The sequence below is a fragment of the Talpa europaea genome, assembly GCF_964194135.1.
Source record: "Talpa europaea genome assembly, chromosome: 13".
Lineage (NCBI taxonomy): Eukaryota > Metazoa > Chordata > Mammalia > Eulipotyphla > Talpidae > Talpa > Talpa europaea.
Window position 1 is genome coordinate 23,211,396 of NC_140080.1, and position 23,676 is coordinate 23,235,071.

General features: G+C 39.5%; 1 protein-coding gene across 2 annotated transcripts in view; it reads left to right on the forward strand.

Moving 5' to 3' along the window:
* MEGF10 (multiple EGF like domains 10) overlaps positions 1-23,676 on the forward strand; it is a gene marked incomplete at both ends in the record, with an annotated part of 155,410 nt that overhangs the window by 113,611 nt on the left and 18,123 nt on the right. For both annotated transcript variants that reach the window (XM_084252922.1, XM_084252921.1), the window contains 8 exons: positions 2,561-2,735; positions 4,028-4,148; positions 4,930-5,093; positions 7,664-7,766; positions 18,509-18,655; positions 19,838-19,972; positions 20,471-20,599; positions 21,947-22,075. In XM_084252922.1, coding sequence (XP_084109048.1) covers positions 2,561-2,735; positions 4,028-4,148; positions 4,930-5,093; positions 7,664-7,766; positions 18,509-18,655; positions 19,838-19,972; positions 20,471-20,599; positions 21,947-22,075 — 1,103 coding nt within the window. The remainder of the gene's footprint in view (positions 1-2,560; positions 2,736-4,027; positions 4,149-4,929; positions 5,094-7,663; positions 7,767-18,508; positions 18,656-19,837; positions 19,973-20,470; positions 20,600-21,946; positions 22,076-23,676) is intronic.

Below are 23,676 nucleotides of genomic sequence, written 5' to 3' on the forward strand. Positions count from 1 at the left end.
ATGGGCAATAGCATTCTAGTTATGTGGGAAAAGCATCAGAAGTCTTTAGGTTGAAAAATCTCAATACTTGGGGGCCTCCCTGGTGGCACAGGTGGTTGAATGCTGCACTGTGAACCTGTCTGCAACCTCTGCAGCATGGATTTGATCCCAGCCAGCCGGGGAGATACCCATATGGCAGGGCAGACATATCCTGTCTCCCCCGCTGCCCCCCTCAGCAGTGTCTTTCAGTCAGTCTGCCTGTTCTGTTCCCTGTTCTGTCTCTGGTGAATCCTCTCACCCTTCCACACATCTGGCCTGTACCCTGGTTCTTGTATGAAAGAATAAATAAATCTTTAAAAAAACTCAATACTTGTAGAAACTGAAAGAAATTCAATGTGTTGAGAATAATAATAAAGAGATAATAATGATGAAAAAAGAGATTGGACAGTAGGCAGTAGCCAGATAATGAAGGCCTGTGGATCATATATATATATATATATATATATATATATATATATATATATATATATAGGGTGGTCATATTTCTGGTGTCCTCAAAAAGCATCTGGTTTAGGCCTTTGTCTTAATAATATAGTTATTAGTAACTCTCCCTTCATTCTTAAAAATGTACTGGTTTAGACAATTCTATAATCAGTAACTATATTAAGTAGTATGGATTTTATTCTAAATGCAGGTGGAAGCCTTTGAAGAGTTTTACAGAGAATGATATGATATGACCTTTTACAGAGAATGATATGACTTTTTAGTTGATGAAGCATGAGTATATGCAGGGAGAAAAGTTGAAGTCTGTTCAGGAGTTTGGCTCAGACTAGAATGTTACCAGTGACAATGAAGAGATGTGGATGGATTCAAGAAATGTTGTGGACTTAGACTGGTTAAGTCCTAAGTGATTGAATGCATATAGGAGATGAGAGAGGAGGAATAACTATTTGATTTCCAGTTTGAACAACCAAGTAAATGGTGGTACCATTTGAGACAATTGGGAGCAGACAGTGAATGAGGAGTGAAGAAAGGGTATGGCTCTGTTTGTGATACATCAAAACATAGATAGCACAGAGATGCCAGATGTTTGTTTAAGCATAAGTGATTCACCTAAAAATAGGTAGATCTGAACAGATTCAAGTAGATGTGAGATTCAAGATTCCCTTTTCTGAATCCAGACAGATTCTCAGTGCAAGAAATTATTTTAAATGTAGACTTCTATTAGTATATCTCTTCATACCATGTTTTCTGAGCAATGCTTGTGACAGATGCCTACCCTTTGTGAGCACTTAGTTGCTGCAGGGACCTCAGAGTGTATTTAAATAAATTTCTGAAAATAAGAAAGAAAACTGTCCAACTCATAGGTTGTTTTTTCTGCAAAAAAAAAAAAAGATAGGAAATGGGATTTTAGGGTATGGGTTGAAGGCATCACTGTGCAGACTAGAATGTTAGGTCCAAGAAAATTATGTGCTTTTGCTAAGATTACCCAGGTAGCAGAAAAACTAGAATTTCATCCTCAGTCTTCATCCTTCCCAATATATAACCATTTCCAAGAGTGATAAATTTATGAACAGTCCACTGAGACATCACTTAGCAAATACCTAGTTGCAACAGTGATTTTGTTCTTGGTCCTTGTTTAAGGGAGGATTTATCTCCATCAGTGGGGAAGATTAAACAGTCTTCCAATTGTGTGCAGAATTAGTTTGATTGTTGATTTTCTCTGTAGTGAGGAGCACATGTGTTTTGAGTGCCACAGGGTGTCCTATTGTGTCAGCCTCACTAACACATGCATCTTCGCACAGCTGATATGTCCATTTGCTGTGGAGTGACAGCTGGCTGCTTGACCTGCCAAGGTGGCAGCTCTTTCAGGTAGAGGCAGCTGTTCCTCTGCCAGGTACATGAGGCCAAGAGAAGAAGCAAGGTCTCTGCATTTAGAGTTCCTTAGACATCCCTGATTAAGTGATTTTTTTTTTAAGATTTATTTATGCATACAAGAATCGGGGTACAGGCCAGATGCGGGATGGTGAGAGGATTCACCATGACAGAGCAGGGAACGGAACAGTCAGACTGACGAAATACACTGCTGAAGGGAGCAGCGGGTGAGGCAGGAGAGGTCTGTCTTGCCATGTGGGACCCTTGCCGGTGGCTGGGAATCGAACCGGCGCTGTAGAGGCTGCGGACAGCTTCTCAGCACTGCGCTTAACCACCTGTGCCACCAGGGGAGGCCCTGATTAACTGATTTGTATTGTTCATTGGATGACATTCTTTAGACCTTTTCATTAAGTTGACTAATTATTGAATTAATACTTTTGATTTACAAAAAAAATGTACTTTTGGACAAAAGCACAAGGTTGTGATAGTCATCCTGTTAGAGGATGCTGATTACATGCAACACTCCTGTAGTACCAGTCAAGTTTCATTCCATTAATTAAATCATACCAACCCTGGAAATGAAGTTTAAATTATTGTGCATGGAATTATCGCACATTCAGTGATCATGGCTAAATAAACATTTGTACGGGCCTTGGGTGTCATGTTTACCCAAGAGTGATTTGTTTCTTTCATCCATGTCTCTCAGCTGTCACCCCATGTCTGGAGAGTGTGCCTGCAGACCGGGCTGGTCGGGACTCTACTGTAATGAGACATGTTCTCCTGGATTCTACGGGGAAGCTTGCCAACAGATATGCAGCTGCCAGAATGGGGCTGATTGTGACAGTGGGACTGGAAAGTGCACCTGTGCCCCAGGATTCAAAGTGAGTGACCTGGAAGGAGACAAGGGGTACACTGTGGAGCATATTGATACCATGATTTATAGGACCTTTTTTGAAGTACAAGGAGTGTGCTAAAATCACTCACATCATTAATAAGAAAAACAATAAGAAAAAAGTAGCCATGGAACATATAAGTTAAACCTTAGAATGACTGGGAAAGCTGGTAAAACTACAAGTGTGGCACTAATATTTAGTTATCCAATTAATATATATCATGAAGTATGAGGTATTTCAATTATTCCTTTCATGATTGTTCTGCTGTGTTTTATAGCCAACAAATACATTGCTTTCCAAGTTGGATATGTATTATCGTAAACAACTTTTGTTTCAGTCTCATGCAACTTGATGACATATATCAAGTTAGCATACATTATACATTTCTATTCAATGGTTAATAGTTTTGAAAAGTTTTTGGTTTCCTTGAGAATCTGGACCTCACAAATATGTCTATAAACTAGTAGAGCAGAATTTTGCCCAGTTTGTAGCATTTCCTAGGTAGGAATCTTTGTTTTAAAGGAAAATGGGTGGTTCTTGAATTGATTTCTCCCATTTTATAGAAGAAAACACTAAACCATGAAGAATACTGGTGATTATTCCAGATAGAATAGTGTGGAACAAGTGGATTATTGAGTCTCAGAACTCTATAGGGTTTTCTAATCCATGTCACAATTCTTTGGTTGAGCTCTTGAATTCACCTTGTCTTAGGAGACTTTTCTGTTTTTTAAAGATGCCCTCCATCCATGACTGGACGTTTCCAGCCACCGTTGGTAACCTACTTCTAAGTTTAACGCTCACTGTCAGATAATAAATTGAATCAGGCTACTGATTGAGTGTGTGTATTCTGTTGTATTGCTTTACCCACTAATCATATTACATATTATACCAGGTTGTCTGGAATGCATTACAATGTAATATATAGTTCATATTTATCTTTATTTATTGACAGTAATTTTACAGCTACAGTTTATTGTTATATATCTAGTTGTCTGAGCAAGGACAAATTTTGTTTTTGCTAGGAAAGAAAACTAATGAAGGCAGCAGAATTTTTTTTGGATCCCATTTAATCTTTTATCCTAACCATAGGCCAGCTAGCGTTACACTTAAATCTCAAAAAATTGTGTAGTGGTGACGGTATAGCTACTTTCAAAAAATACAATGTGTTAAAATTAGAAAGGGAATAAAATTAGCATCTCCAAGATATATTTTTGTTTATTTGCATTGACCTTGTTTCAATTGGTAAAATTGCATGCATTTTTCTATTTGTGCCTGTCTAGGGAATTGATTGCTCTACCCCATGCCCTCTGGGAAGCTATGGGATAAACTGTTCCTCTCTCTGTGGCTGCAAAAACGATGCTCTCTGTTCTCCTGTGGATGGGTCTTGTACTTGCAAGGCAGGTAAGTGGGTGAATGAGTCTTCTATCTACCCCTTGACCTGTGTTTTCTAAAGGCAGAGGAAAGAAAAATTTTCCAGGGTTGTAGCTCCAGCTGCACCAAACTTGGGGGCCTGAACTCAGCCAGCCCCTTCTCCAGGGTGGGCTCTCTTGATTTCATAAGTCATGGGAAGAAGATCACATAGGCTGCTCTAGTCTGTGGCATTGTCCCCAGGTCTAAAGTCTATAAGTCTCTTTGGGGCAGAATAGGCAAGATGACATGTGTCCAGGCTCCTAAATTGACTAACCCGAAATAGTGACAAGAAATATAGCCAAGCACTGATTTCATGTGTCTGTCAATAGTTGGTGCCACAGCTAGAATCTTGAATACTCACTGTTCATGGTTAAGGGGATCATGCTGTCAAGACAGGGTTCCTCTTTCAATATAAACCTTCTCTCCCTCCCATAGAATGTTCCACTTTTCTGACCTGAACTAAAGTCAGCATTCCATGGTGCATGTCACTTTGTATCAGAGGTGCTCCCACTACATCTCTCTCCCCCCCAGTAGCCTAGAAGTGCTTCTCTCTGTTCTTGAAAGATCACACAGCACACATGGCTACTAGGGGCTTTTGTTCACTTCTGATGGAGGCTTTATTTACATGGCAGAACCAGCGCTCTCTGTGCTGGGGCTTGGGGCACTGCTGTGCATCTCCAGGATGTTTCCAAAGGGAAATGTGGTTTGGAAAGGCTGGGCAAACTCCCTGCTCTCTGTTTCCTCATGTGCTCTGGCGTTCTTGTCACTGCAGGCTGGCACGGGGTGGACTGCTCCATCAGCTGTCCCAGTGGCACCTGGGGCTTCAGCTGTAACTTAACCTGCCAGTGCCTCAACGGGGGAGCCTGCAACACCCTGGATGGGACCTGCACATGTGCACCTGGATGGCGTGGGGAGAAATGTGAACTTCCCTGCCAGGTACGCCAGTGCCCCAGCTGGGAAGGTCTGGGAGAAGCTGGTGTCCAAGGCTTAGCTTACTTTTGCACTTTTCTTGACTTAAAGAACTTTTCTTGACTTGGTATGAACCAAACCGTAGTGACTATTCAAAGAATTGAGGTGTTTAAACTCAGATTGGATATAGGTTTCAAAAAGGGACAAACATGGAAATTGGTTAGGCAGCTTTGTGAGAAAGACTTTCTTCTTTTCTTCCATCTCTATTTCGTTTCCCCACAGCTCCCCTCTATTTTCTCTGTTCTTACACACCCATCTATTCGTGGCAGCCAGTCAACAGCATTTGTCAAACATCCTGTATAAATAAGCCTGTCAACTCTCTAGGTATTGTGTTTCCATTATAATGGAAATCCCTCAGGCTTTAGGGTGGAAAGTGGCAGGAATTGAAAGGGGGTGTGACTGGTGTCACAGAATGCTGATGGAGGTGGTGAAGTAAGGTCTGGAAGCAGCCATCTTTTAACATAAATATCTCTGAGGTCACAAGAATCTCCAAACATTTCCCTAGTTCAGTGCTGACTCCGCTTCCTTGAACTGCTTGGAAGATACACAGCATTAGAAATCCCAGCCTGTGTCCACCACACGCTGATAGAGGGCAAGTTGGGAGGTGCATTCTGTAGTAATCTACCTGAAGCAACTGGCCTATTTCTTTCCCTCTTTCCCATCACTCTTTCTTCTTATCACCATCCTTTCTCCTGAGCCATTAAGCATTGTCTCAGTGGTGTGCCTTCTCTGCCTCAGGGAGACCATTCAACGGGGTGATACAGTCTGACTGACCCCTGACCTGGACCCCTTAAGAACAACCCCCCATGGAGACATTTTGTTCCTGGGTTTTCTTTTTATTAAGTACAACCCATTTCCCAACACAGAGAAGCTCCTACCCTGGGTCACTTTCCAACCCCGCAGAACAAAGTTAAGTTAGCTATGCTGCTCCTCATGCCCCAGTGAACAAATTATCAGAGCTCTGAGAGGGGCTTAAAGGTCACCTTTCACTCCCAATCTGATTGTGGACAAAGCAAAGCCCCTGGTGCAATCTGGTCCTGTTTTATATATTAAAAGCCATAATAAAAGTTGGTGGTTTAGTGGCTCATATTGTGGCAAAGTAATTCCATGCAGCCCTGCCAAAAATCAATGGGGCCTAAAACATTGTTTTTAATTCTAAAAAGTCCTAGACAAATGACAATGCCATCAAACATCCACTACCTGTTTTATTGTAGTCCTCAGGTCCGTCCCTCTGATGATTGACATGTTGTTCGTGGTTGGGTGGTATGAAATGCAGATGGAAACTACCAATACCTGATTGCTGTCCCTTATTTTTCCAATGGGACAAAAAACTAACATTAAGAATTACCAGTCACAGGAAGTAGAGATAAAGGCTTTTTTTTTGAGAATAAAATATTTTCCATCATAGTAGATTCTTTTTTTTTTTTTAAAGATTTATTTATTTATTTATTTATATAAGCACTGGGTACAGTCAGAAGCACGGAAGGGTGAGAGAATTCACCAGAGCTAGAGCAGGGAACAGAACAGGCAAACAGACGAAATACATTGCTGAGGGGAGCAGCGGGCACAGCAGGAGAGGTCTGCGTGCCATGTGGGACTCAAACTGGTGGTGGGGGATCGAACCGGTGCTGCAGAGGCTGCGGGCAGCCTCGCAGCCCAGCATTCAACCGCTGCGCCACCAGGGGAGGCCCATCATCATAGTAGATTCTTAAGCACATTCTCCACACATGTGGCAGGTTAATTACACCATATTAGGCATAATTATTAGACATTTGACATGGCTAGCACACAGGTTGGTGTCTTCAAAAAGGACAGTCAGATAGGGCTCCTTGCTTCCTGCAAAGCACCAATAGCTGTGCTCAGAAAGCGCAGATCTGTTTTGAAGTCCTGAACTGGAAGGGAAGTTTGTGAATCAGAAGTTCAGTGGAGTTCTGATAAAGTAATTTCACTGAGTGCCAAAGTACAGGGCTTATACAAATAAGGTTTCTTTACCCTTCCAGTAGAGGGCACACTCTAGTGAGTAGCTTTGTAGCCAGCTGCTTCCTCAGTCATTACCACCAGTGGATTTGCAGTATGTCCGTTTTGCACAACGCATGTTACAGAGATCTCTCACCTCTCTTCTCCATTGGCTGGAGAAGCGCTGGCATTTAGAGAGTGGTGATGGCTGCAAAAAAATGGAGAGATGGCCCCAAGATCCAACAAAGTAATTTTTTATGAGTTGTGGCTTACAATAAGAAAAAGATTCTTTTCACTAATGGGCCTTTTTACATATATTTGCATATAAGCATATCAGCATATTGGCCTCACCATTTACATGTGCTGACCATTGTGTTAGACATTACTAAGTTTTGAGCAATTTTAAAACACTGACCTCCTGGAACCTACACTGGGGGGGCCCAAGCAGACACAGACAGAAGTGATTATAGCACATGAATTTCTGAGCAGTGTTTATAGGAAGCAACTGTGTCTGAAATGGCTAGCTGTGGCTCTTTGTCTCCCATCCCAGGATTTCCCACTCATTGTTGTCTTCCATGCAGGATGGTACATATGGACTCAGCTGTGCCGAGCGCTGTGACTGCAGCCATGCAGATGGCTGCCACCCCACCACAGGCCATTGTCGCTGTCTCCCCGGATGGTCAGGTGAGAGCCTAGGACCAACAATGAAATGGAAAACACACCCAGTACTATTCCTTGCTATTTCAGAGAAACATGCAACAGGTCAACTGGCAGAAAAAAAATGAAAATAACAGTAAAGTCTCCAGTAAGATGGCTCATTTTTACCCAATAAGTAGTACTGCTAGACCTACTGAATTTGTGATCCAAGGGTAACTTTTTTGTTGATTTGCTTGGTAGTTTTCTTGAACCTTTGTGTAAGGCCCACCTGTCAGAATTCAGATAGACAAGAGGGCAAAAATGTAAATTGCTGTGAAAAATTAGCTAGACCTCTGTGGTACTTCTGAGGGATTGAAAAGTTATTGAAATAAACCTTTATGAATATAACTATGTTTACTATAGTGAGGCAAATATTAAATGTTAATATGGTTAATATACACATTAAAATTTTTATTACTCATCATAAAGGTTTTTAAACTTCCTTTTTCTCATAATAGTGTTCATAAAAATTCATAATATGATTACCAATTTTCTAACCACAGCTGGAAGTTTCTCCTTATTGATAGGGTTTCATGGCGTCAGCTAGGGATTTTATCAAACTAACATTTCTTAGAAGAAGAAATGTTATTGCTTTGTGTTTTTATTTCCATTTCCTTAGTAAATAATGATGTTGAGCATCTTTTCATGTATTTATTGGCTATCTGTGTATCTTCTTTATAGAAATGTCTATCAGATACTGTGCTTATTTTTAATTGGATCATTTTTTATTATTGAGTTATAAGTTTTTTATGTTTTCTAGATTATGTGACCCTTATCAGATATATGATTTGCAAATAACTTCTCTCATTCTGTGAATCAGTTTTTCATTTTCTTCATGGTGTCCTTAATTGCAAAATGATTTTATTTTGATGAAGTTCTGTTTGTGTTATTTTTTTCATTTGTTGCTGGTGCTGTTAGTGTCAAATCTAGGAAACCATTTTCTAACCCAAGTTCACAAAGATTTCTGCCTCTGTATTCTTTGAAGAATTTTTATAGTTTTGGCTTTTACATTTATGTCTGTGGTCCCTTTGAAGTTTGTTTTTTATATAGGCCCTGAAGTAAGTGTCCAACTTCATTCTTTTGCTGGTCAATATCCAATTGTCCTACCACCATTTTTTGAGAACACCATTCTTTCCTCCATTGTTGTTTTTTAACAGCTTTATCAAAGTCAATTAAAAATAAATTTGAGAGCATTTATTTCTGGACTTTTATGATCTGCTTGTCAATTCTCGTAAAGAAATGAGTATGAAATCTGTAGATCAATGTGTGGAATTTTGCCTATTTAGAATAGTAAGTTTTTAGATCCTTGAACATAAAATGTCATGAATAAATTCTTTGGTAGTGACTATAAGGTTTGTTTTGTTTTTAATTTGAGAGCTTCTTTGGTGAGCTCAAACTGTCATGTACTTGATTTATAGTATCTAGGAACTATCTTAAAAAACAGGTCAAGACTAGTATAAAAAACTATTTTTTTCAAGGGGCTTATGTTATTTATTTGCCCCCAAATCCAGTAGTAAATGAAAAGCAAAAATTCCTTCATATTGAGAAAGATCCATATGAGGTACTTGCTCATAACAAAAACTATTTTTTTTTCAAAACAAAAACTTTTCCACAGACTCCAAGGACCCCCTTGGAGTCTAGTTCCTTCTTTGACTTGCAAAAGTTGGGATCACTCACTTCACAATATATTAACGTTTCCATGTTTCTCTTTGACTCTTAGTTACTTCTCTAGGGTTTTTGAAGGTCTCAAATGGAGTGACCAATACTACGTACTCAGAGACCACAGTGAAGTGAAATAGCATTTTCAACTCCCTGGAAAATTTAGCCCTTTCCTAGTAAGAGAAGCCACATTTGTTTGAACCATATTCCACCAAATCATTTTGTCTTATGAATATCGAGGAAATGTGAGGTGTTCCTGAGTATACCAGTCATTGTTCAAGCATCCACCTGCTTGGATGATTTAGAACCAGCCCTTGAAAACACAGTCTAGTATACATAAGAAAAGCAGGAGATATGATTTGGCCTGGAGCCAGCTAGAAAATGTGTTAGTTGCATTCCACAGTCTGGGTCATGGGGTAAAGACAAATTATCCCATCTGGCCTTGGACCTATGGAGCTCTTGTGGGAATGCAATGGCTTTGTCACACAACATATCTTGTAATCCTCTGTCCATCTGTGGTTCTACAAAGGGGAAGGAGTTTTGCTACTTCATGTTGCTCTGTAGCTTGTTGCCCTCATGTCTTTGCTTCATGACTCCAGCATCTTATTTCTCTGGGTCTTCTGTGTGAGCTGATGGTCTGTAGGCATCTGAGGCTGCTGTGAACTGTTTTTTTAGAGCAGTCATCTCCCACAGAACACACTTGGTATAAGAAAACATACGTAGAGGAAAAGAAAGTTACTAAAGTCCCAAAGAACACCCTATAATTGGATGAAGAATTGGTCTGTTTTTCTAAAAGGAAAGCTTGTTTTGAGTAAGTACCTCATAAGGGCCTTTCTCAATGTGAGGGAATTTTTGCTTTTCATTTACTAGTAGATTTGGGGGCAAATAAATAATATAAGCCCTGGGTACCAAGTTATTCTTGTCTTTTCCTCCCTGTTGCTGAGATTTCTGAAATTGTGTTAAGTGTTGCTGGATAGAGTAGTCATTTGCAGGTAACACTGAGGTTTTTCTGAGAAATTCATGGACTATAACACAAAGTCCTGGGATCTTCCTTTAACCAAATCAGCAGGAAGATACAGAGCAGCACCAAGGTCTGGTCACTGAGGACCTATTATGGGAAGAGGCAGAGTAAGCCTCTGGTTTGGAGCCTGAGATAAAGATCCAGAGAGCTTTATCAATCTTTACGTAGAAATCGACACACATCGAAATTGAGGAAGTCATATGCTAACCTGATAATACCAGGAAATCGACTTGCTTTCTTTCATGTCATTCATGTGCCACTCCTGACAACTTCCTCTCTTTTCTAGTGTTTAACTGTCTTCACTAACAAGAAGGTAAACTCTGTTATTTCTACTCTAATTGGTAGTCCCATTTTACCTAGTCAAAAATAAATCTTTAAAATATACCGTACAGATTAACCAAAACAAATGTTGCATTTTACTTTGCTTCCTAGATATTATTTTCAAAAGAAATATACTGTTTTTCAAAAGGAAAGGTATATGCTTTCATTGTATGTGGTTATTTAAAATATTAATTTATTGATATTTTAAAACTGCAGACAAATTTATCAACAAAAGACAGATTGCAGTGAAAAAAAAAGGGGGGGGTGAGAAAATGAAACAGCACCTAGAATATAGGTTGTGTCCTGGGCTGCTTCTCTCATGCCTCTGCTACAACACATGCAAACACACACGCACACATACACACACAATTATATAATGAAAGTGCCTTTCAAAATTATTATTATGTAGTTCCAGTTGTGAATGAAGTATAACCAGGGGTGTGTGTGTGTGTGTGTGTGTGTGTGTATTTCCATAGTAGTGGAGTGATATGCTTTGTAAAGTATTTAAAAAAAAAACACAAAAAAAAACAAAAGTAGAAAGATGCTGACTTCCCCCCTTTTCACTGAGTATCACGGCCAATCAAGATTTCATTCCAGCCATCTGGGAACATGTGCAGTCCCCATCCTGGTTCTTAAAGCTGGCTAAGATCACTGTCACATGAGAATTATTTTAAGGCTCTTATACCCAGTCCCCCACCTCACATTTACTGATTTAACAATGTGGAAGGTAGGCTAGGAGGAGAATGAAGATAATGCCAGCTCATAAAGCAAGTTTTGTGGTTTTTTTTTTTTCTTTTTACAAATCTGGAAAACATTTAGAAATCCCTTAGGGTGTACTTCTGGGCAGATGGAGTATGAGCTGGATTTCTGCCCCCACTTAGCCTTGTATAGAGACTCTTGTATAGTGTACGACCTGCGCAACCTTACTTAGTGACCCTGTGGCATATGCAGTGGCAGTTAGCAGTCTGTAAACCGGCTGCACTATGCCTTCCTACTCTTGTGGTTGAAGAGGTGGGGGAGTCCAGGGGAGCATTTCTGTAACTGAACCCTCACAACCAGTGGCAAAAGACCAGAGGACACCTAAAGATGCTTTGATACCGGTATTAAAAATTTATGTGCTGGACTGATAGAAAAGCAATGAGGATGCCAAATCAACATCGAAGAGTCTTGGGAAAGAAGGACTAGTCAGGCCTGTTATTATGGTAAGGAGGATCAGGAGGTTGGGATGAAAGCTGAGGTGCTCATCTAAGTCCATCCAGGAAGGGGCATGAGGAGGAGGAAAATAGACGAGTTTGTGAAAGAAGCCGGACCTATCTGCTCTTCTCAGCAAGCAGAAAGAGGCTTCTATGGCTCTGGGTGACCTAGCCATCTCCAGTACAGCCTCCCTTCCTGAATTTCCCCAAACACACCAACACTGACCAGCTGAGTAAGTGAACTACTACTTCACATACTGATCTGTCTCTAAGTTATCTCTCATGCAACTTAGTGATGCCAGAGTTCATACAAAAGGGGATGCCTACCTTTTTTTTTGTCTAGCAACAAATGAGTGCAAATTCAAGTGCAAATGAGTTTTCATTAATGTGTAGGCTCCCAAACTCTCACAAATACAAGTGCTTGCTCTCTGACCCTTTAGAGAATTAAGGGGTGGAGAGGGTGTTTGCGCGTGTGTATGTCTGTGTGTGTGTGTAGTCTTGGGGGAGGGACTCATTAAAAGCAGAATGTGGGATCCCTGCAGTGTGGGTGGAGAGAGGGCCTCCTTTTCCCAAAAGAAGGGCTGCAGAAAAAGCCAAATTTCCCAGATCTCCCAATCTGCCTAGCAGTCTGTTCTGTTTGCTTTTATCTGATCGGGACTAAGGCAGACCATGCTGTCTTGTGTGTTTGTCTTGCAGCTACAAATGCAAATATCTCTGATTCTTCTGATGTAGCAAAATGTTTTTCTTCAACTTAGTTATTTATATAAAGTCAAGATCCTTGGTTTCATTCATTTGCAGGATATAAATAATCAGATAAAACAAACTGGCACATAGAATAAAAATAATTCTTAGAGTATGAAAAATATATTGGTTACCAGAGGGAATGGGGGGAAGGGAGCCAGGGATGGGGAAGGAGAAATGATTGGGCATTGCCCCTAGAGCACTGATGGAGGGTGAGTGAGGCGCCTGTAAATTATGGGCAAATAAATATAATTTGGAAAAGGATTCTTTTTAATTGGCCTTTAAAAATCAAAATAGGATTTAACAACAACTTGTTGAGTGTCTCCAAGTTGTTTTGCAGCCATAGTGCTTGGGTGCTGAAAACATGAAGATGAAGTGGCACCAACTCTCGGCCTTCAGAAACTCAGGTTCTCTCGGGACAGGCACAGAGATAGATCCATCAGTGATAACCTCCTTATGAACAGAAAACCACTAACCACTTCCTTAGCCAGAGATTTAAAGAAGTATTATGATTTAATACTGTGGTTCTTCTCACCTACAATCTCCAAGCCCAATTATTATTAACAAATCTCTCTCTTTGTCTCAATACATATTTAATAACTTGTCACTAAGGAACAAGACATGGAATCAAAACCATTTCTTTCATTCACTAATACCCCAAGTACTGCAATACTGGCATAAGAGATATAAACAATTAAGCACAATAAGGAGTTTGGGTCATATCTCTGAGAAGGGGAGTAATGACACACCAGATGAGTTAGTTACCACATTCATGCAATCACAAATGCCCAGTGAATGCTGATTTCACATTGAGGCCACTGGCATAATGCATCAGGCATTAAATGCATGAACATTTCTTTAGAGCTGCTTAGCTGAAGTTTATCACGATCATTCAGCCATTGCCTAGCAACTTGTAGAGGCTATCAAAGAGCCCTTTGTCCTCAGTCCTGGCAAAAACAGCCCCTCACAGATCTCCTTATCAGCCTTAGAACATTTATCAGGGAAAAAATGCTTCCATTGAAGCAGAGGATTCCTGCAAAATTAAAGATATCCCCTTTGAGGAAGTTGTTTCCTGAAGTAACTCATATTAAAGCTTTGGTCTACTCTTTGATAAACGTGCCAAAAGAATTTCCCCAAGATGTCTTGTAATTCTTCCATTGCTCGGTAATCTGGGACAGCATATTAAAAAAGCAGACCTAAACTCGTGAAAGCCTATTTCTGCAAAATAAGCCAGACAGACATCTCCATCCCCATAGCTGAGAAGGATTACCATGGTAGGTGCATAACATATATGTTGTGATTCCTGGTTTGAGGGCACTTCTTGTCACTTCATCAGGGAAATAAAAAATGGCAAGGTTGATCCATCCAGTTGGAAAATGGTCCCAAATATCATGTAGGAAAGAAGGCCTGTGCTTATTGATTTATTCAACAACTAATTTTTTTGACATCCTCCATGTACCTGATGCTGTAGAGGAAAATCAGGCACCGTCGTATCCTCGTGGAGTTGCCTGGGTGTAGTATGGGTGACATATCTACCATCTGTGTTCTTTCCTATTTCTCTCTGGAATTCATCTTCCCCTGCATCCCAACTGCAAGTGATTTAGTTCAAGAACTTGCCATTTTGATCATTTTTTCCCAGGGTAATCCAAAACATCACTAACAGGTTTTCTTTTTTCCAGGCTCTTCAAATCACCTCCCAGCCTCCTGCAAACAAATTTAATGATGCCTCTCTTCATTGTATATTTGATCCCTTTAACACCAGAAAGACGCTCACACTCCATAGCCTGAGCATCCTGGATCTTCTTTACATGTCTACTGCTTGGCTACCCAGATACCTTTCCCACTCTTTTCAGTCCCAATTTCAGCTGCCTCCAATACTTCAAATTCCTGAAGGATCAATACCTCTTTGAGTCTCTGAGCCTTGCACTCATCATTCATTGGTCCAGAATCCCCCACCAACTTCTCAAGCTACCTCCTGTCCTGACCATGACCCCCAGACACAGTTTGATGTGCCTATTCTGGGGCCATTGTCACTCTGTTGTTCAAGGTTTTTCTTAGAGAACTTCTCACCCACCAGCCAGCAATTGATAGACCTTTGAACATTTATTTAGTTGCATTCTCTTTTCTGTCTTTAGCAAAGCAATAAATAAAAATATGTGTTATGGACTCTTGCAAAGTTGACAAATAGCAGAATGAGATCAATGAAAATAATTGAGGAATATCACACACATATACAAAAACATATAGCCCCCCACCCCCTACCAAAAATGGTTAAGGCAAACTTAGTTGCACTGCCATATTGGCCTTGCATAAAGAAGCCATATAGCTAGTGTGATCAGAAGCCATATAGCTAGTGTGATCTTGAGGGGCATTTACCCAGACTCCCCCTCCATGAGTCTTACTGTTTGAAGTTACACAATTAGAGATTTATTTTTTAGACTCTTTTTTAAAAAGATTTACTTATTTATGCATACAAGAGCTGGGGTACAGGCCAGAAATGTGGGGGGTGAGAGGATTCACCAGAGACAGAGTGGGGAACAGAACAGGCAGACTGAGTGAAATACACTGCTGAGGGGAGCAGCAGGCGAGACAGGAGAGGTCTGCTACACCATGTGGATTCCTTCATGGCCAGCCGGGGATCAAACTTGCGCTGCAGAGGCTGCAGATTGCTTCATAGTGCATTGCCTTAACCCCTGCACCACCAGGGAGGCCCGCTTAGACTCAACATGAATATTCTCTTAAAATTGAAATATTCTCTAAGGAAAGTAACACGTCTGTAATAATAAATTTATCTTATTCTTTCCTGATCATAAGATAAAGGGGATGATAATAAGATCTTCTAATGATAATAAGAAGATACAGAGGTCTGAAGGAAAAGAGAAAAATGGGAGAAAATGGTTTAGCCGGAAGAAAAAAGAGCTTCACGCTTTTCCCTGGAATCTCCCTGACTGAGACATACTTTGTCTTCAAATGGATTAGACAGTAATATCTTCAAAATGACTCATTTTTATTGATGATAGAGAATATAAAAGAGGGCTCATTTTGTGGCAAGAGTTATAATAGAATTGTTATAATTTACTTCCCAAGAAAAGACATCTCTGCAATCTTAAAAGTTACTTAAAACTGAATTTGTTCTGTTGAAACATGCTTATGTGATTGGAGACTAAGTTTGATGGATGATCTTTAGAATTCCTGTGAGTCTCTGGAAATGAAATGATAGGTAAATCATGTGAAACAAGCTTATGTTGCAATAGATTTCCTTGCTATGTCGTGGCCCTTGTTACTTCTATGAAAATTACCTGGACAAAATTGATTATGACTGATAGGTGTACTAACCAGCTGGGCAAACCTATTAGGAAACCCATATGAAATAAAAGATCACTTTATCCACATTTGCCAGTCTGGCCTGCGGTCATTTGCTGAACATACTCTCACCGACAGTGTGCTAAGTCATTCATACATCACGATAACCTGTAATGTTAAAAAGCATTATATACTTTTTGGCCTAAAGTGTACGCCATTCATCTTAACTACATTTTATTAAGTGTAATGTGCAGTAGAGATTTGGCAAGTGGCTCATAAAAAAAAAATCATCAAAAATGACTCCCACTCCACAAAAAGGTGTCAAAATCAGCATTAGATTCCAGTGTGATTTTCAGATCAACAAAATAATAACTCAACTTCTCTAAAGTCCTAAGTGGGATTTGCCTGAATGGCTTCAGGCCAAAATGACCAGTAGTGTCAGAATCTTTATGTAGCAGACTGTTTCCATTTTCATCACCCTTAATTTATAGAGAGAGTAAAACCTGTGGTAGATTAGCTTGTTGATACTTCTTCCGAAACTACAAAACAATGTTCACGATTGCAGCCTCCTTCCAAAGCAGTTCATTCCTTCTGCCTAATGCAGCTCTCCCTCAACTTACAATGGGTTACATCTTAATAAATCCATCATAAATTGAAATTATCATAATGTATTCAAACATACCCTACTTTGTGAACATCACAGCTAGCCTAACCTACCTTAAATGCGCTCACTTACATTAACCTACAGTTGGGCAAAATCATCTAACACAAAGCATATTTTATAATAAAGTGTTGAATAACTCATTTCATTTATTGAATATTATACTGCAATTGAGAATGGAATGTCCCAATTCCTAATTCAAAGTATAATTTCTAATGAATGTGTTTCACTTTCACACCATCATAGAGTCAAAAAAGTCCTTAAGTCAAACCACTGTAGTGGAAACCATCTGTATAGGTGTGAGTAAAAACACCAGATAAGAATCTGGATGGTACATCACACTTGGAGATTTACAGAGTTTGCAATTCCATCTCTGTATTTCAAAAGTTATCGGAAAAAAAAATCATAGATTTGTGAACTCATGAATAAGAAAATCATAATGGATCCAAATTCCCTGCTTAATACTATGTAGAACACTTAAACTCCAATCAGCTTTATAACAGGACTAATCTCCCTCCTTCAGCCAAGCAGCCAAGCTAAAATAATACCCTATTGTGGATTCAAGCTAGACACAATGAGGTCTGTGCGCTTTCATGCCTGCTTAGCAGCCTTTACCATGTGGGAGACTTTCAGAAGGAAAAAAACAGAACAGTCGAAAAGTGGAATTATGGTTTGGCAGAAACGACTGCATGCCAATTAGCAATGTTCACATTATAGTTTGGGGGGTCCTTATATCTTAAAGTTCAGGCCATGGTAACTTTTCTCCTAATCAATTTATAATTAAACTGTAATACAAAACTCAGCCTTCTCAGCCTCTCCTCAGTGCTGGGTGGTGTTAATGTTCTGGAATCCTTGAGTGTGTGTGCTCTTGTTCTTACCATGTTTTCAGTTGGTCTGAGGCCAGCAGTTGCTAGTTCATTACTAATTATAATTCACTCTTATTGCTTCTCAATGCAAAGAGCATTTCTTTGAGATGTGAAGAATTCTGACTTAAAAGAAAGAGGCCCCTGTTGTATTTCACATACGAGCTTGCATAAGAAACTTCCACTTATCTCAAATGAAAACTGATTATATTTTTATTTTTTGCAATTTTGGGTTATCTTTATATTTCCCTTAAGCATTTGTTCACACATGGCTGACTCTAAAGTTTCTCTTTTTCTAGAGTGAGAGTTAAACACCTACGTATAATTTCATGACAATCAATAGCTTGGACCACGGCTATATATAGCATCCATTGTGATATTCTGCCTTCATTTATCTGTTTATCCATTCTGTCCTGCACAGTGTATCAATAAAATATCATTAGACTGTGTTTGTTTCCCTGCTCAGGAGGAAGATTTTGTTTTTGTAAAACAATTTTACTACTTTTTGGTTCACCTTATCTTTACACTTTGCTCATTTCTGTGTAAAATCAAAGAAAAGAAGGAGGTAGGGAATTGCTGAGGACTAAGAAATACATTTTTATTTTGATAAATTTTATTTTATTTTATTCTTAACACACGATAATTCTCCATTTTTTTAAGTCTTTGATTTCTTTCTGCCATGCTTTGTTGATAAATTTTAAATAAAGTCGTTGGGCTTTTCCTTTGCTTCTTCCTCCCAAAGGAGAAAAATCAGCATATGAAAGTATAACAAAGATATTTGTTCCTCCTTTACCCTGGAATATTTTTTCCAGAAATATTTCTGCAATTATTTTAATGTTATGACATATGATCATATGTGATATGATGATGTAAACGATAAGTGAATTTTACCCCTCATTCACCCCTGTTCACTGTTGTGATACTGTGACCTTAGTCCTCATCCCGCTTACCCCTGTGCATTGTTTCAGGTGTCCACTGTGACAGCGTGTGTGCTGAGGGACGCTGGGGTCCCAACTGCTCCTTGCCCTGCTACTGTAAAAATGGAGCTTCGTGCTCCCCTGATGATGGCATCTGTGAGTGTGCACCAGGGTTCCGCGGCACCACTTGTCAGAGAAGTAAGTGTTTTTCATTAGGTGGCAGTTTCCAATCTGCTCTTCTCAGGGCCACTGGTACAGAATTATTTTCTGCCACAACCCTCAGTTTGTAGTGATATTCTGTCATAGTCCAGGCTGAGAGATGTGTTTTACTTCGTGTGTCACTCTGTCCTTTGCAGGACTGTCCTCAATAGCACTTCCCCAAAAGATTTATTCTTTCCACCCTTCAGGCCTCACCTAACAGATGGGGATTTTGCCATTTCTCCTCAGTAATGATTTCATTGCCTCATTGGCATCATTACCAAAATATGTTTTTTGATCCTGCCTTAAATCTTGCAAATGGTGTTCCAGAAATCCATTGACCTGTAAATATTTTATTTAGCAATTTTGGCTTTAGCCTTACCTCAATTACCAGAAGTCAACATTAGCCAGACCTTCAGGCAAATCATACCTCTTGCTAGTAGTCTTAAAGTTGGTGCTAAGGGGAAACAGAGCTGCAGAATTAAAAGTGGGGTGGTTGACATTAGTCAATAGAATATTTGAATTAGGAAATGATCTATGAGGTTTTACTCAATCTTTTAGTAAAGGTAATCAAGAAAGGAACATATGACTAATTATAAAATACATCATTCTAATTTTTAAATTGCTTTTTTTTTTCATTAAGAGCTCTATGCAATCATTCTATATTTAAATCCAAATAATGTCTCAGGAAGAACCTAATTATATTGCACTTTACTTCTTCACTTTTTAATCACAATCATTTAGCAAGGCCACTTCGAGGAGGAACAGTGTTTTAACTCTGACTATAGATCTATTTCTTGCAGTAATGACTCCTAAAGAATAAAGGATCAACACATGGTTTGAGAGTATTTATTTGGGGCTTGTTAGCATTTGTGATTTTATTTACTTCATTTATTTCTTCAATGAAAATTCTTCAAGCCTCTGTTCTATGCCAAACCTCAAGTTAATTGGGACCATAAATGGGAAAATTAAGAGAGCTAAAACATGTGCCTGCCCGCAAGCATATCAGAGTTTTCATTATTAAAGAGTGCCCTTGTTGCTTTCATTGTTATTTTACACTTGGAAAATTCTCAGTATCATTAAAAAAATGTTTGTCACCCAGAACTTAAACTAGATTCTGATGTTGAATATGAGAGATAATTATCTCAGAAAGATAACTGTTCATTTCCATTCTATTTTCAGTCTGCTCGCCTGGTTTTTATGGACATCGCTGCAGCCAGACCTGTCCACAATGTGTGCACAGCAGCGGGCCCTGCCACCACATCACTGGCCTGTGTGACTGCTTGCCTGGCTTCACAGGCGCCCTCTGCAATGAAGGTAAGGGTCACCTGAATTTTTGGAGAGATACGTGATGATGAACAAGCCACATGGAACCTGTCCTCAGGCTTCTCAAAGGACAGATTTTCAGTTACCAGGCTTCCCGTATGCTGTGTTTACACTTCTCTAAACATGACTCTGAGCTTTGGGAAAACTGGCTTGTCACCCCCAGCAAAATCTCTTTATTCTCTGAGCTATGCTGCAATTCAGTTTTAATTGGAAACAGCCTCCCATGAAAAGTCAGTATGAGGAAGGATTTTGACTCCCTGAATGAGAAGTCAGGAAGTCAGATTTCTAGAAATGATGATGGCTACTGATTTGTGATGCCTTCCTGAGGACTTCTGGCTTCATGTCTTTGTAAAAACAGGCCTACACAAGAGGAGAGGTGCTGGAGAGGAGAGACAGCTACTCAAATGGGCAGCTATTTAAAATCATTTCTCGTCTAGTGTTCTGTGATATGAGATGCAATTGTGTTACTGACTTATAACTTATTCACAGTGTGTCCCAGTGGCAGATTTGGGAAAAATTGTGCAGGAATTTGTACCTGTACCAACAACGGAACTTGTAACCCCATTGACAGATCTTGTCAATGTTACCCTGGTTGGATCGGCAGTGACTGCTCTCAGCGTAAGTCTTTTTTTAGAACAAGATCAAATATTTTTACTTATTTATTTCAGATTCTTTAGGATTGAAATATTAGAGTTTATGTAATCCAAAAATAATATGTGAATAATTGTAAGACAACTTATTTTAATTTTTAAATGGCTTTTCCCCACATTAAGAGCTCTATGCAAATCCAAATAATAAATCTGGATTTAAATTGAATTCCAAATAATGATTTTAAAGAACCTAAACAGGTGGCATTTTGCTTATTCACTTTTCAAGGATTCTTCATCCTTAAAATGATAGTATTGTACTTAGAAAATTCATTCTCTGCTTCACGTCAGACATCATGTCAGCTATTTATTATTCCTTTGCTCTTGGACAAAAATGGTTCACACGATTATAAAAGAGAATTTTTTCATTTAAAAATTTATATCACATTGATTTGTCTTTATTAGGTTATACTCCCTACTTGGCAACCATATAGAAATTATAAGTGGTCCTGCTTTTAAGCAATTATGCTCTTGAAGCATTAGTATAAATAAAAAGTATTTCTTTTGGTAAATCAAATCATTTTACCCATAATCTTACATTATTTCCCAAATACCTTATCTAAAGTTCTGATTGCTCTTCAATGGGCAGTAACCTCTAATGATTTCATTTTATTATTTTCTGCTTCTTCCAATTAAGAATTTTTATAAGTGAACCAATTCTTATATACAACAAGCTTTAAAACAAACCGTCGTAACAATGCCAGAGCAGAGTCTAGGCGCTAGAGATTATAGACATGAATGTGAAGATCCCTTCTCTCTTGAGTCACATCACTTTGCCCATCAGATCTCTGCGCAAATGTCTTTTCAGAGAGATCTTCCATTGTGTTCCCTTTATCCTGTTATATATTTTATTTAAAAAATTTTTTTTTTCATAGTATTTATTGCCATCGGAGTTTTGGTTGATAGTTTCATTGGTTGTTTGTTTGGTTGGTTGGTGCGCCTGCCTCCCCTGCTGAAATATAAGCTTACAGAGGATTGTATGGGCTTCATTTTGTTCCCTGCTTCTCCACTGCCCCTTTAACAGTGCTAGGCACATAGGTGCTGAACCGGCATTTGTCAAATAACTAAACCTGTAACTTTGAGGTGATTTTTGTTCAACTTGCGTCAGTGTGAGTGAATAATCAGTAAGGCTGCTTGGTAGTGTAGTTAGCATTGCCATTTGGATTTTAGTTGGGTTTGGAGAACTGTGCTTTCCTTGTCCTCATGCACACACCACTAACTTCTCACGAAAAAGAGACGAGAAGGGTGGTTGGAATTCTCTCTGCTGGGTGCTGCTCTCAGAGTCTGACGGACCTCTCCATTCGTGTTGTGCTTTCAGCTTGTCCACCTGCCCACTGGGGCCCGAACTGCATCCACACGTGCAACTGCCACAATGGAGCCTTCTGCAGTGCCTATGACGGGGAATGTAAATGCACTCCTGGCTGGACAGGTCTCTACTGCACACAGAGTAAGCTACTGGCCTGCTGAGGCTCCCCCAGGGGGGCACACCCCAAGAAGAAACAACCTCATGTTTTTCACGCAAGAGATGAGCTCACCAAGGGTCCCTGACATTAATGTTGCATCTTCCCAGAGACCTGTAGGCATCCAGGTGGCTAACAGCTTCCACACTCCAAGGTTTCTGTCTCTGCATGATGTCAGGACACTGAGGTGGAGCAATGCTCTATAGGTGGGGGTGCACTGTTCTTTCTCCTCTCTCCTTTCACCAGACCCTATTTATATGGATCAAATGCCCTCATTTATTTTAACAACACAAAGGTTAGGATAAGTGACAGCAGTTAGAAGGGGGTGACGCTTTACAGTCTAACTTAGTATATGATCTTGGAGAACAGAATTCAGTGGTTCTCAAACTTTAGAGAATTTTGAAGTCACCTGGAGGGCTTGAAAAACTGCTGGACCCACTCCCGCAGTGTCTGATTTCATAGAACTGGGGCTAGGGTTTGAGAATTCACATTTCTGACAACTTTGTGCATGCTGATGCCAGTATAGGACTGTGTTTTAAGAACTACTGCTTGTTTTCCTTTCTTCCCCCACAATTTCCTAACAGCTTTTTTTTCCATGAGGTTTTGAACATCATAGGCTATAAATTGCAAAGTACTCCACAGCTCAGCACCATTGGAAAAAAGGATTGTTCTCTGCCCTCTTGCCTTTGACTGGATAGAGGAGATAAGACAGGAAAACATGTATTCTGGTTATCCTTATTAATAATATATACTTTTAAATCAAAGAAATGAGCTGAAGAAGAAAGATAAGGTCAGAAATTAGGTAATCGTGTTTCATACTAATTAGAAAATGTAATTAGGGAAAAGCCTGAACCAATCTTTTAGAATTTCTAGAAGGCAGTATATACCCTAAACTGTGGCATAAAGGTGGAAATTGGCAAGGAAAGAGGTTTTTTTCTAACCATATTCTGCAGAGATTATACACAAGAAAACATCACAAAAAAGCGAGACAAGTTTTTGGTATCTGGGAGCATTAAAATTTATATTTACATTATAATGTAGTTTATTAAGTGTGAAATAACATTATTTCTTTTAAAAAATAGACATATTGCCAGAAACCTTCAAAGTGTAGTTTCACTTTTATACAAAAAAACCCCCCAAAATTTGCAAAGCCCAATATAGCAAAGCATAATAAAACAAGGTATGCCTGTATATAGAGGAGTTTCTAAACTCCTTAAATTCCAAAATTAGGGCCTCCCTGGGGGTGCAAGAGGTTAAGCACAGTACTGTGCAGCTAGCCGCAGCCTCTGCAGCACGAGTTCAATCCCCAGCCAACCAGGGAGCTACCCACATGGCGCAGCAGACCTCTCCTGTCTCTCCCACTGCTCCCCTCAGCAGTGTATTTCAGTCTGCCTGTTCTGTTCTCCACTCTGTCTCTGGTGAATCCCCACCCCCCACATCTCTGGCCTGTACCCCAGTTCTTGTATGCATAAATAAATAAATCTTTAAAAAATCCCAAATTAGGGCCTGTTTTAAACAGGGGAACATTTTCAGTAGAAGTAGCATAATATATACAGTGGGAAGAAACACCTGGGTACTGGAACCAGAC